Here is a 13,896-nt window from a genome sequence, read left to right as displayed (position 1 = left end):
TCATGAAATACTTAGTTTGGCAGATTTTTTTTTTTTCCTTCAGAAAGGAAAATACCGGAAGTATTTTATTTTGTAACAAAATCTTGAGTCACTTTGGAGTGTCAGCAAAATACTCAAACAACTGATTCTATCCAATAAAAAAGGAGAAATTCCAACATTGTAACTTTTCTCCCACAGACTACTCATGCCAGATTTGGAGGTCATGGGCAATGCTCAGGTTACAGTGTTAATTTTAGGTACCTCATTTGTGGAGGTAAAAATCTGGAGATCATTGGAATAAAGTCCATGGCCAAATCTAACCATCAATGTTGGTCCATTATCATCATCATCATCCTACCATTCTTTCTCTTTCTCATCTTATATTTGACATTTGTCAATCATGATAAATCTAAGGGTACCAATTTTCTTATTGCAACTTGAAAAGAGAAACAATTCCTCTTCTGGTGAAAAAAAGTGAATTCCAGAGTGAATTCTAGACAGTTCCTGAATGTAGACTGTCTCATTCTGCTAGAGAGGGAGTTAATGTGTAGTCATGAGGAACACAGACATGGAAGCCCAGTTGCTCTGGCTTTAAGTCGTGGCTCTGCTACTCACTAGCTGTAGACTGTGGGCAAATCACTTAACCTCCTCTGGGACTCTGTTTCCTCATCTGTAAAATGGGGATGATGATAATTATAATACCTCCCCTATGGTGTTGTGAATATTAAATGAATAGTACATGTACAGTGTTTTGAACAGTAGCTGGCACATAGTAAGCTCTATAAAAGTATTTGTTCTTATTCTTATTACATCCATTAAATGCATATGGCTTAAACACAATATGACAAGCCCATCCCACTTATGAGATATCTTTACTTCTTAGTCATTTATAGACTCTTCACATTTAAATTGGATAGTATTTTGAGTGCACATTACAGTAGAAAATCTATCTCATGAAGAAGCATGCTGACTCTTCTACTTTATAATCTTGTAAAAGTCACTTAACCTTTTTGGGTCTCTCATAATCAGTGCATTGCTGGTGGGGGTGGGGGAATAGCAGCTGCTTAGACCAAAACTGTAAGACCCTCCTCCTTGTCTAAAAGGCTATGGTTTTTTGAAAGCTTTTAACAGAGACCTTAGACTTCACAGCACATTCAGAATTTAAGTGAGAGAAGTAGAAGGTTTTTTGTTTGTTTGTTTTTTAATATAAAACTGAGCTTCTAGGTGAATAGATGAGATTCACCAGTGAGTAAAGGTTAATTTTGTTGATTCTTTCCATCCTACATGAATTTTACATCATGAGGAACAGAAGTCTATACTGTCTAGTGTACTACATATGCTCAGTTTACCCCTAAAGATTCACTCTCCACTTTTTTGTAAACTGCTTTGTGCCCCAGGATCAGCTGTGGATGGCATTCAAGGGGATCCATGCTCTCTGCTTCCTTTTGTGTTTGGCCAATGGGAAGCCCTGGCTGGAGGTGGAGGGAGGGAGGAGTGTGAGGTCAGGGCATTTACTCTTCTGGTTGTCTCCAGGGGAGGCGGCCATCACCAGCTGTGTCCTCCACTCCTAGGGCCTGCTCTGAGATCCTCTCTCCTTCCGGGTTCTGGCACCCTCTCCCTCCATTTATGGCTTTGGGCCTAGGGTAGTGACAGCTCTGCTGCTACAAGCTCTGGGCTCCTGGACTGTTCCTCGTGGTTTCCTATGCCCTGCCCACATCTTTGCAATGAACACTTTTAGGAATAAATCCCCCTCAGATTGTCTTGAGTATGCTTACTGCTGGGATCCTGACTAATTCACTATACGACTATCCAGGAAGCAGATGCTTTGGTTATAATTTTAGGTATCAGTAAGATAAAGGTGAGTATGTTTATTAACTGTCAAAACATCAATGGAAGTAAGTATGATGCTGGCAATAGAAGCACCTTACTTAAAACCCTGAAAAATAACATCTGATCCATGTTACATCTTAAGCATTTTCAGGTTAAGTAAACAGAACTCAAGAAAAGTCTCAAGATAAATTAGTTTTGTGATTTCTAGGAAATTTATCAACAATTCATTTATTGTACTTTCAAGAAAACAGAGAGTGAAGAAAAAACACGGAAAGGGATAAGGAAGGAAGTGCAGAAAAGCTGATGTTGGCAGAACACTGGAAGGAAAAGGCAGAGCTGGGATCCACGGTAGAGGTGAGAAGCAGAAAGAGCAAAACAAGAAGTAAAGAAGGGAGAAGCAGGGAGGGGCCCAAGGTGAGGCAGGCTCAGGAAGCAAGCCTCATTTCTAAATTGGCATCAGGATAAGCCCTGGGCATTGCAAAGGTGGAGGCAAGGAGGAAAAATGGTTGAGAAAGATTTGGAAGTGAAAACACACCACAGGACATATTTTGAATTTATTCTCTTTATAAAGAGAGAAGAAAAGCCCAACTTACCCTCATATAACTGAGCGTACTGCGGAAACCCGGCAGCGCGGAGCCAGTCACATGCTTCCTTCGCCTCAATTTCTGAAAAATACAACAAAGGGAAATGTGTGAGTCCAACGGCCACCCACTGGTCTCTACCTCCGCAATGAATGAGGAACTGGTGAGCACTGTGCATGTTATTACAAAGCAAAATTGTTCTCATGTAAGTCTGTGTAAGTAGCCTACCCAGAAATGGGTATAAAGTGAACAGGTATCACAAAGGTACTTGTTACGTGTCTGCTAAGCTTCTCTTCAATGCTGATCCATAAGTATTTGGATAATAGCAAAACCACAGACTACAGAACACAAAGGCTGGGTTTCAGGGAGGGAAAAATGTCTTATTTATACACTAGGGAAACAGGGGACTAAGGAGAAGGTGGAAAAACTTCCTTATGATTTTTTTTTAATAAATTGTTTTAAACTTTCAAAGATAAAGCTAAGACTATTCTACATTCCTTTATTCTTTTACTCTGGGGATAATGAAAGAATGAATACAACTGGGCAGTTGGTGAAAATGTATTTTCTCATAAAGAAAGGTATTAACAAAAATCCAGTGTGTTACTATTTCTTTAATTTTACTAATGGCTTTAATTCCAAATGCCTTGTAATAAGATGTGCATTCATCAAGCACATTCTAATGATTTTCAAGCTGCTGAGTGCTACATGGAACAGTAAAGCTGGTTACCTGGAACTGAGACATGTGTTTGATGGCGCTGCTAGAATCTCTGAGGGCCAGCCCCAAGAGGTTGATATGGCCTTTGGGTGACCGATTTTGGTGTGGACATACCAAGAGTGCACGGGACCACCTGCCTGGAGAACTTGGGAGGGAGATGGGGAGAGTCTACAGTATGTGAACCTGGTCACTTTTCGACCTCGTGAATCCTGGATCACTTCCCAACCGCAACTCTGTTAGATAAATATGAATGCAGGGGAAAAGAAGTTCATCTGTCAAAAGTCCAGTTTCTCCAAACAAAATTAAACAGCCGATTATAACAGGTCTCTACCCAGGCCTCTTCCTCTGCTGTTGGGAGGGAGCCCGGTCAGGTCATTGTATTTCCATTTACTCTGACGTTCGTTTTCCCCTGTAGCCAAAGTTGGAGAGTACCAGGTGTTCTTGGGATCACTTCATAAAAACGATCCACGCTAGCATCAGCAGTGGGCCAGAGACTGCAACCTACTTTGAAAGCTCAGTGTCCTTGCAGCATAATGTTCAATGTGACAGAGCTATCTGGTCTATGTTAGGAAAACAGACCAAAGGCCAGAACATCCACAGGCTCCAAAAGGAAGAGCAAAAGCCTAAAGCCCCGTCCCACTGATCTGGTTGGATATGGGTTGAGATATGTTATTAAATCCAGGGAAACAGGGCCTGTGGTGGCCCCTGTCCCAGAGTCCCTGCTTCTTTTGGCATCCCCTAATCGATTGTCATTCCAGAGACTGATGATTTCTAAATCTTGGGTTTTTTCTCTGACATGAGGGGTTTTTTTACATAGTTACTACCAGCACAGACCTAATAGGTCTCATTCCTGCCTTGTACACATCATTCAGAAATATCTGGGGCACAAAGCTGGAAATAAAAGCATTTCTATGAGGAGGGGTGAGACCCACAAGTGCAGTTCAAAATGAATTGGCTGGATTGTACTGTATTGGCTAACTTGGGTTTTCCCTTTGGAAGGTACAAAGCGCAATTATTGTACGTCTCTGAAGTTTTATTTAGTACTCATTTGAGAGTCCTTATGTGAAGGCTTCCACTTTGATAACTGCACAAGTACTTCAGGGGAAGTAGGAAATGCACATTCTGACTGTAACATGGAGAAAATGTGAGTCACTCTCGAGTCAAAGATAGGCTGTTGCCTTCTAAAATTTCAAGCTTCAGATTTGCTTTCTTCTTCAACATACTACAGGGGCTAGTGATGAGAAAATACCTAATTTCTAGACATGCTCTAAACAGTTATGAGTCAGCAAGTCTTAGAGAGAAGCACAGAATTCTGTTATGTGAACTACATGAATAGTAGGCCTTTTTCTATTTTATTATTGCTTTTACTATTATTGAAATGTACTGTTAAGCAGGAGAGCCCCAGAGAGACAGACCAAGAAGAACAAATGGGGGCGACTTGGAAGGCAGGAGCTCTGCCACACAGCAAGCTCAAAGGGGAGCAGGAAGTAACTTGTAAAGGAGCGTACACTCCACCAGATGCTGTGGTAAGAAGGACAGAGAGCTGGGGTAGAGGTGGGCAGCAGGGGTCCTCATGGAAAGACTCTCTTTGAAACTAAGACTCTGGCTGGGCAGTGGAAGAGGGCTCAGGCTAGCCTGGGAGATTTTATTTAAAAAGCTCCCTAGATAACTTCGTTTTGTTTTTTCGGAAGAGTAACCTAGATAATGAACTGAAACTCTACCCATACATAAACATAAATAGTCAAATCTTAACCAGAACCCAGGTAAATCAAACTCTCAAATAAGCTGATTTTTTAAAATGGGTTGGCATTTTGTTTTTAAGTCTCCCAGGCAAAAGACAACAAAAGCTGCAATTAGTAGGGGCTTCCCTGGTGACTCAGTGGTTGAGAATCTGCCTGCCGATGCAGGGAACACGGGTTCGTGCCCCGGTCCAGGAAGATCCCACATGCCGCGGAGCGGCCGGGCCCATGAGCCATGGCCGCTGAGCCTGCGCGTCCAGAGCCTGTGCTCCACAACAGTGAGAGGCCACAACAGTGAGAGGCCCGCGTACCGCAAACAAACAACAAAAAAAGCTGCAATTAATAAATAATAAATGAGAAGAAGCCACATCCCAGCCATGGTGGATGGCTCCTCCCCACCACACCCAACTTGCTGTTCGGTTTCTGAAATGTCTCCCAAACACATTCCCCCTACTCTTAAGGGCAAAACCACCTAGTGACAAAGCAAACAAACAAAACAATGGAGCACAATTAACCACTATCAACTGTGACTGCCCACCAAGCTGAGTTGGAGATAAAAAGAGCCTTAGGATTCCTACCTATTCCCCACAGCCCCTACTAACACCTGTCAGCCAAATGCTAATGTGTTCCCCCGGGCCTATTACCCATGCAACAGCCAAAATGCCTGGAGGAGTAAGAAGGAATCATTACTGCCAGTGTCATGTTTCACAAGGCCTACATAATGAGAGCTAAATGACATTTGAGGAGAGTGTGAAAATCTCTTTTCCACTGAGCTCTTGCTTAGCCAGCACAAAATTATGTAAAAGCTTTAAGGGCCATTCAAATCACATTATGACAGTTTTATTTGTTCCCCATTTCCAACCCACACCTGGCCCTGTGGCATCTCCAGGGCTAAAAGGCAAAGCACCAACCTTCTGCAAGTCTCCTGCAGCAAATGTAAGTGTGGGGAGAAACCAGAGAATGCCCTTAACAGACTGGCCTACTGATCTCGACCATGGTTACCACATTGTAACTGGAGAAAATTCAGTCTGTTTGGCTCCGGATATGATAGGATTTCAATAGAATTTTTGTAATTATTATATATAAAAATCATTTCCATTTTACTCTAGAGTGAGCATCTGTTTTTGCTTGCCCAACATCCTTCCCCCCTCGCTCGGATAACAGAGCCTCTTCTACATGGTTTAGGTGGGCCCGACACTCCTGGTCCCCTCCAACCACATTCCTTGGCCCTCTCACCACCGCCCACATGGATGACCTGCTCCTTAAGAGAACCCATTCCCCTAAGTCCAAGGAAACCAAGGAGTTTTGGGATATTAAGTCAACAGTTGTTTGGGGGCTGAAATCAACTGGTTGAAAAGAGAGATACTCAGTTTTTCAATTGGTCGCTTGACCTGCACAAAAGCCAAGCAAACCTTTTCAATCGATAAATAAAGAAGATGGTTTGGCGCTTGGCATGCTCTTCCATCACATATCTGTGATTCTACTTGGGGGAAGTCACTCACTTTGCCTCAGTTGCCTTTCCTACATGCTTAGACCATGATCGGACCTCTGTCCAGAGACAGACACAGCTGAGGGAGGCTGTCTCATTGGGTGCCCGAGTTGCTGCACATCAAAGGGCATGAGAACGAAGTCACTGTGGAAATTACCATAGCCTGTGACACTGGTTTTAGAAAGTGTTATCGCATTTCTTAATTACATGTGCTCAGTGTTAAAAATTTATAAAAATACAGAAAGGCACAATGAAAGAAAAAAGTCAACTCTTGTCCCATTAGTTAACATAATTCAATATATGTTATTTGTCCAACTAGTAGTGATGGTAATATCTTTGGTTGACTACCTTCTGCATATAACAAAATACATTGTGAATATTTTCCCATATCATGGTATTGTTGGTAAAAATGGAAAATTTACTTTATTTTGAGAATGATGCTTAGTTTTTAAATACCTAATTTTTGAATACTGCCAATTGAGCTGACAACATCCAGGTAGCCAAGAGGAAACAGTTCAGTAGGCCTTCATCAACACAGTCTGATTGTGGAGAAGGCTGGAAGTCTATGTGAGTTAAAAGAGATTTACAAGCTGTTTCTTTTTCTTTTTTTTGCAGTATGCGGGCCTCTCACTGTTGTGGCCTCTCCCGTTGCGGAGCACAGGCTCCGGACGCGCAGGCTCAGCGGCCATGGCTCACAGGCCCAGCCGCTCTGCGGCATGTGGGATCCTCCCGGACCGGGGCACGAACCCGCGTCCCCTGCATTGGCAGGCGGACTCTCAGCCACTGCGCCACCAGGGAAGCCCTACAAGCTGTTTCTTTAAGGAAATATCACCGATGTTTGTACAGTCAGGTGGACAAGGCTCCAGAGGGCCTCAGTCAAGTAAGGAGTTGTATTGAGCGCAGCAAATTTACTGCCCAGGTTTGCAGGCCTCCTTTCTTGTTACTCTCTCATTGAATTTTTAAACTGGTGCTTCTAAAGTGCTCGGAACAGTGTGTTCTCCTACCTAAGCATTTAAATACATTTTTTTTTTTTAATTTACGTTATTCTCAGCATAGCAAATACTTTTCCCATAGCTAACCCAAAGGGATACTCTTCTTTCTAAATACCCAAAGGTATTTCTAAGGGACACTCTTCTTCTAAACCAAAAATTCAAATTAGGGCCGAATTGAGTATTATTATCATCAGAAAATTAGCTGGCTAGAAGGAACCCGGTTTACTGTGGAAAGTTTAAGGCACATGTATTTATGTTCTTCTTACAAATCTCCTGGAATTTTGATGGATAAACTGGCTCCAATTTAAGTAGGTCTTAAACGTTCTTAACGTTCATTAAAAGTACTCAAGAGGAGTTGGGAAAAAAAGACAACATGGATCTCCATGTGATTTAGAAAAGTGGGCTTGAGAACAGTGTTTTGATTTTTTCATTTAAACTGGCTGACATGGTGGGCACCCTGCTTCTGAAAGATTATGGGTGACTCAACCACCACAAGATGTCTGCGGTTGACACAATTATCACCATTAAAGCATATCCAAGGTGTTAACATTTCAACAGGCTCAGGTTGTCGGCTTAGGGTGGTTTGCACAGCTGAGTTAGCTTCAGTATTCACGAACTTCTTCAGACAAATAACTCCTTTGTTTTCAGATGAAATTTCTCAAGTGAAGTCCCTATTTATTGAAGCTGTGTTTATTCCATAGGCTGTATTTATTCCACAGGCTAGGCCAAATTTGCCAAAACCAGTGCCAGCGTATCCATTCTGTCCATATGTGGACGAGAAGGATGCAAGCATTAATATTAGGTAGGACCATGCACTACCACCATCAATCATCCTTCTCCTGGGAGGGCTTTAGAACCCTCATCACAGGTTCAGGAGGGAACACCAAGTTTTGTAGTAACAATAGGCTTTGATTTAGATCCCATGTCATGGCAACAGGATACATCTTTTTGCATTCTTTGAATTATATAATATATTTATTGCAATGTGTAAAAGGCCTGAATAAGTCTTAAATGTATACCAAGTATAATATTTTCTAACGTGCATAGCATTTTATTTCCATGATATTCTAAGTTACTAATAGAATTAAAATACAGGTTATTTTAGAAATTTAAGATTATTAATCTCTGAACATTCAGATCAGTGAACCAAGTGATAAACAGCCATTTTATCTCCCCATAACTTAAGGCAACCTTTTTTCTGATGTGTAGAAAAATATCTTGCACTCAGCTAATATATAACTATAGAAGAAAGAAATAGGAAGATGTATATATCCTCAGGACACCTAATTGTACTCAGTTAAGATGGAGAATCATGGCTGGGTTTATGTGTACTATTTTCCTGAAAGCAAGAGTAACAGACATGCTGAGACATACTATTCCATCACCAATTCTTAACACTAGCCTTATTTCTCAGGTTGTGAAGTATCTTCTGCAAGCTGGATTCATAGCAAATCTAGCCACTTAAAAGTAATTTCTATTAGAGTGAAAAAAAATCAAGCAAATTCTATACCTAAATAAAAGGTCTATTCTTAGTCACTCAAGGGTTGTTTTTAATCTCTCTTTTTCAGCCTTTTTGGGGAAAACATATAATATATATAATTTATTAGTTTACTATTAAATTTTTAATATGATTATAAATTAAATTATATATTTAATATATTTAACATAAATTATACATAAATTTTACACAACCATAAATTTAAAATTCTAAATAAAATTATATATTTTATATAATTATAAATTTATAATGAAAACACACACACACTGTAATAGGTTCCTAATGAGTCCCTGCTCTTTCCAGCTGCCAGGGAACTTGCAGTTCTCATCCAACTGGGAAGCATGTACTTTCCCATCCCACTGATGTCCGGCTTGGCCATAATGACCCACTCTGGCTAACGAAACGTGGGCAGAAGTAATGAATGCGAGTGTCAAGCAAAACTCTTCAAAAGCCATCACCTAGTTCTGCCAGCTCTCCTACCCTTCCCTTGACCATGAAGGTGGTATGTCTCAGAGGCTATTCTTCAGCCTGGGTCCTGGAATGACGACACAGGGAACAAAGCCACAGCAGAGCAGCTGCTGACACGTTATGTGAGCAAGCAATAAACTTGTGTTGCTTTATGCCACTACAATTTGGGGGACAACAAGTGACAGTGGCATAATCTAGCTTAAGCTAGTTTAGCACAGCTACCAGCTGTGCCTTTTATAGGTGAAGCATAGGGATGCACTACAAACTTTTATTTCAACTTGAGGCTGTTCCTGGATATCCGTTAGTGTGTCAGAAAGGAACACAGTCAGTCTCCATAATAATTTCTGCCTGGAATTCTGCTTCTCTGCCTACAGTGCCTGGTCTGTATGAAATGTCAAAATGTAAACAATTCTTTCACGCCCATCTGTCACATGGATCCATACATGAGTGTGTGTGCACACACATTACAAACACACACTTTTTCTCTCACCTACACATACACACTTACATCACAGAAAATCGAAAGTTCAGTTGCAACTGAAGAAGGAACAGAAATACTATTCTCCATGCCCATATTCCTAATAGTATGAAAACAAGAACAAAGATCACAAACCTCTCCCCCACACCCCCGCAATCAATCTCAAAGAAAAGGAAAGCAGAAAATATATGTTCTACTAGCCAAATAGTTTCTGAACAGATTGTTTTACTCCAGTTTTCCATGAGGCAGGGTAGCTCTTTATTCTTTCCTTTCATTTGGTACATATTGTTCCCATCAGGCACTTGCGGTATCTCTCAGGGAGGCTGCATGCATACACAAGCACATGAACATCCCCAGCCTTGCGAGGTTGTGGAGCCACTGCCTACCACTAAATCCCGCGAGATTCTTGGGGATGGAGTCAGTTATGCAACTGAAATGCAAGGTAGGGGAACACAGAACTGATTCAGACAATTAGAAAGAGGGTTGCAATTTGCCGCCCTTGGCCAAGGTACCTCCATATTGACCAACCAAGATAACAGAATCTTGAGGAACCTTTCTTGGGACAAGGGTATGAAGATTCTGGAGATGGCTTCTCTCTCTCACTTGGCTTCTTTGGCTTCTTTTGGAAAGGTGAGGAAAAAGAGTCCATGGCAACTAACTTGATGCTGGCTCTCAGGAGCAGAAGCTCTAACTTCCACAAGGTCAGCCAAATGGCCAGAATCAGAAGGGTCCCTGTCTATTCACTGTGTCATGCCCATGACTTTTTGTCCAGGGAAGAGCAACTGCTTTGGACAAGTCCTACCACCACTAAGAAGTCAGGTATCTTGGCTTTGGACAGGTATTCTTCTATCCTATATTGCTTTAAGACTTACTCTTTAAATGTTAAAAAAAAAATTATTCATGTCTTTAGGGAATAAAACCCCTTCTATATCTATTTTCAGACATATCTGGATGTCTATACTTATAAAGGCTTATCTGCTATTCCAGCTGCTTAGCCCAACTCTTTTATAATTGTGGGTACTGCAATTACACCAGAAGTTTTCATGATATCAGGGAAAATTGTTCCACGCAGGCATCAGAAGGAGCACAGATCTGTCTGGATAAAATAACTACAAGAATCCTACAGACCCTATTCATGTCTTTCACTCCCCGTAGGGCTGGCACGGCAAGATACAACATCACCAAAGCTTCTGACTCCCAACTCAAGGCTTTGTGCATTTAATTTTTAGCAACTCTAATACCTGGATCAGTCAAAACTCATGTTTGCTTAATTTAATCCCAAGATAAGATGTGCACAACTCAAGTGTAATTTTACTATCTGACTGTACATAAAAACGATGGTGTATGTGTGTGTGTATTATTTTAAAATATTTACTGGGATAAATTTGTTTTGTTTTGTTTTGTTTTTGCGGTATGCGGGCCTCTCACTGTTGTGGCCTCTCCCGTTGCAGAGCACAGGCTCCAGACGCACAGGCTCAGCAGCCATGGCTCACGGGCGCAGCCGCTCCGCAGCATGTGGGATCTTCCCGGACAGGGGCACGAACCCGTGTCCCCAGCATCGGCAGGCGGACTCTCACCCACTGCGCCACCAGGGAAGCCCTGGGATAAAATATTTAATGATAATTTTTCAATGTGTCTTTGCCAGTTTTCTGGAATGCTTTCTACTTTTATGCAGTGGCATTGGTTCTGTGAATAATTTTCTAAAGATACATCACTTATCCCAGAAAATCAGGGCAGATTCAAGAAATTAAGTTTTTATTAGGTCTTCAGCTACGGATTCATTTTTCTCCATGTTCTTCAAGGCCAAAGAGACCATTGAGCTTAGAGTTTCGCTCTCTAAATATTGGGATTTCTATTTTGCAAATCATTAATGGACACTGACATTATATATCCCTTACAGAGAGCGATTTAAAATGAATACAGGTAGTTGAAATAGCTTTATCTGATTTAAGGTGGGGGGACATTAAACTCCCAACTGAAGAGATGGAAAACAACCTGTATGCTGGAACACCCCTTTTTCATCAAACACAGTGATACATTATTGATTTGTGTCACACTATTATCTACCACGTGGCCTACTGATATTAAGTCAACTAAACACCCCATAAATATATCATGAATGCAATCAAATTGGTTTTTAAAAGTTATATAAACTATAAAAAAGTTTTAAAAGTTTAAAACATGATAAAAGTTTTTAAATCTTCTAATAGTTCAATTTGTAGATAGTAGATAACTTCTAATTTTAAAGAATTCTTTGGGCCTCAGTAATTATTGTTATAAAATCTTAATTGGATCTCTCCAGATTTTAAGAACATAGTAGGAAATGGCAGAACTATGTGTCATGTAAACACATGACTACTTCTAAATGGGGGTCTAGGCAACTCTAACTCTTGTACAATATAAATGTAATTTAATTACCTGACTAGCTTTGAGCATATAACAATTTTAATTAATGATGGTCTTGACTAATACGTTTGCCCAAATACTCACTGAATTCAGGTATAAAAGGATTATTTCCCTTAAGAACAGAGTTGAATAAGAGATAAAAGTGACTTAAAATTTCCTCTTAAATGAAATCAAACAGAAGAGAATCAAAATCTAAACCTAAGATTTGAAACACCTGAAAGAAAGAAAGAAGGAAAAAAGAAAGAAAAATCACTTTCATTCTATCATCTGGAGATCGAGTCACATTTTGTTGGCATGTATGTAATCTCTCATTCTTTTATTAGGAAGATGTGTACATGTGTCGAAGCCAAGTATACTACCTATTTTATATAATCTTTAAATAAAACTGCAATCTGCTTTTTCACTTGACAATGCATTCTGAACCTTTTTCCATGCCAACAGATGTCCTTCTCAAACATTCTACTTGGCTGAATAACATTCCCACTGCTATTATTTTAAAAAGTCCCTTCTTTTATCAGTTTAGGCTTCCACAATCATACGTTAAAAATAATAAATCCAGTTCTCTGGAGGCTTCCATTCTAAATAAAGAATTTTGCCAGAATGTGCATATCCTGGTAAACGTACTTCTGGGTTGATACTTCTCATATTATTTTACATTCTGGATTAAGATGCATCTCATATGGTTTTGATTTATATTCTCAGCAGACTTCAAAAAAGGAAATTCCAAGTGGAAGTTTATTCATACACCAGAACTATGTTTAAATGATGCTACAGGGATATCTTAAACTAACACAAGTCAGGAAGTTCAAAGTTGAGGTTAGATCTTGGACCATGTTCCCACCTCTTCCTTCTTGGTATTTTGAAAGTGGAGATTTTATGTAACAGCTGTTCTGCTTGTCTTTGACCTCCTACATATGTATTTAGGTAATTTCCAAGATGAATTTCAAAACTTTATGTAATTAGCATTTTCTAAAGGGTGTTGCTGCAGTTTCAAGGTTACACTTAAAAAAAAAAAAAACAAATAAACTAGACCAAATAAAGAAAAACTCCCCAACTTGTTTTAATGACTAGATGAACATTTGGAGTCTACAAGACTCCTAAAACCTTTTAAATAATCAAGAGCAAAATGTGACCCAAATTCGAAAACTAGCAAATTCACCAAGAGTGAATCTCTTTAGAACAAAACAATTTTATTTTTGTGCAGGGTTAATGTTTTGCCTTAAAGCAGAGTTCAAAATGAAGATAACATTCTGATTTCCTTTTGCTCTTAACTAATGGCATACCTATTACTTAAATAAAACAAGATTCTTCTCTTGTTGAATGCGCATACTTAGTTTTATGAATTAACTTTTTTAAAAGAGCCTGTCAATTTGTTTAGAAAACGTTCCTTTATCTGAAGGCATACCAGACTAACTGGATGTAAGAGGTAACATGGCTTACAGTGGTTAGAAGCACTGACTCCACCCCTCATTACCTCATGACCTTGGATAGATTAATTTCAGCATGCCTACAGGAGGGCCTAGGGGCCAAATACCCACCCTTCACAAAGATTCTTCTTACAAGAAGAATCCAACAGGAAATTCATTTTTTCATTCTATAGAAGATTTCATTAGACTCTTTCTGTTAAATAATGTTGTATCGCAGGAAGCCATGCTTTGCACCATACAATGCTGTTCAACAAGGTGTAATGAGAATCATAAATGAAATGTGACACTTTGAAA

The 13,896-nt window shown here is 40.0% G+C and overlaps 1 protein-coding gene across 6 annotated transcripts in view; it reads right to left on the bottom strand.

Moving 5' to 3' along the window:
* The window catches only part of STARD13 (StAR related lipid transfer domain containing 13), a 222,108-nt gene that overhangs the window by 66,176 nt on the left and 142,036 nt on the right, over window positions 1-13,896 (bottom strand). For all 6 annotated transcript variants that reach the window (XM_067713429.1, XM_067713428.1, XM_067713433.1 and 3 more), the window contains exon 2: window positions 2,403-2,474. In XM_067713429.1, coding sequence (XP_067569530.1) covers window positions 2,403-2,474 — 72 coding nt within the window. The remainder of the gene's footprint in view (window positions 1-2,402; window positions 2,475-13,896) is intronic.

This window comes from Pseudorca crassidens, chromosome 18 (genome assembly GCF_039906515.1).
Source record: "Pseudorca crassidens isolate mPseCra1 chromosome 18, mPseCra1.hap1, whole genome shotgun sequence".
Taxonomy (NCBI): domain Eukaryota; kingdom Metazoa; phylum Chordata; class Mammalia; order Artiodactyla; family Delphinidae; genus Pseudorca; species Pseudorca crassidens.
This window is presented reverse-complemented; position numbering and strand designations above follow the sequence as displayed.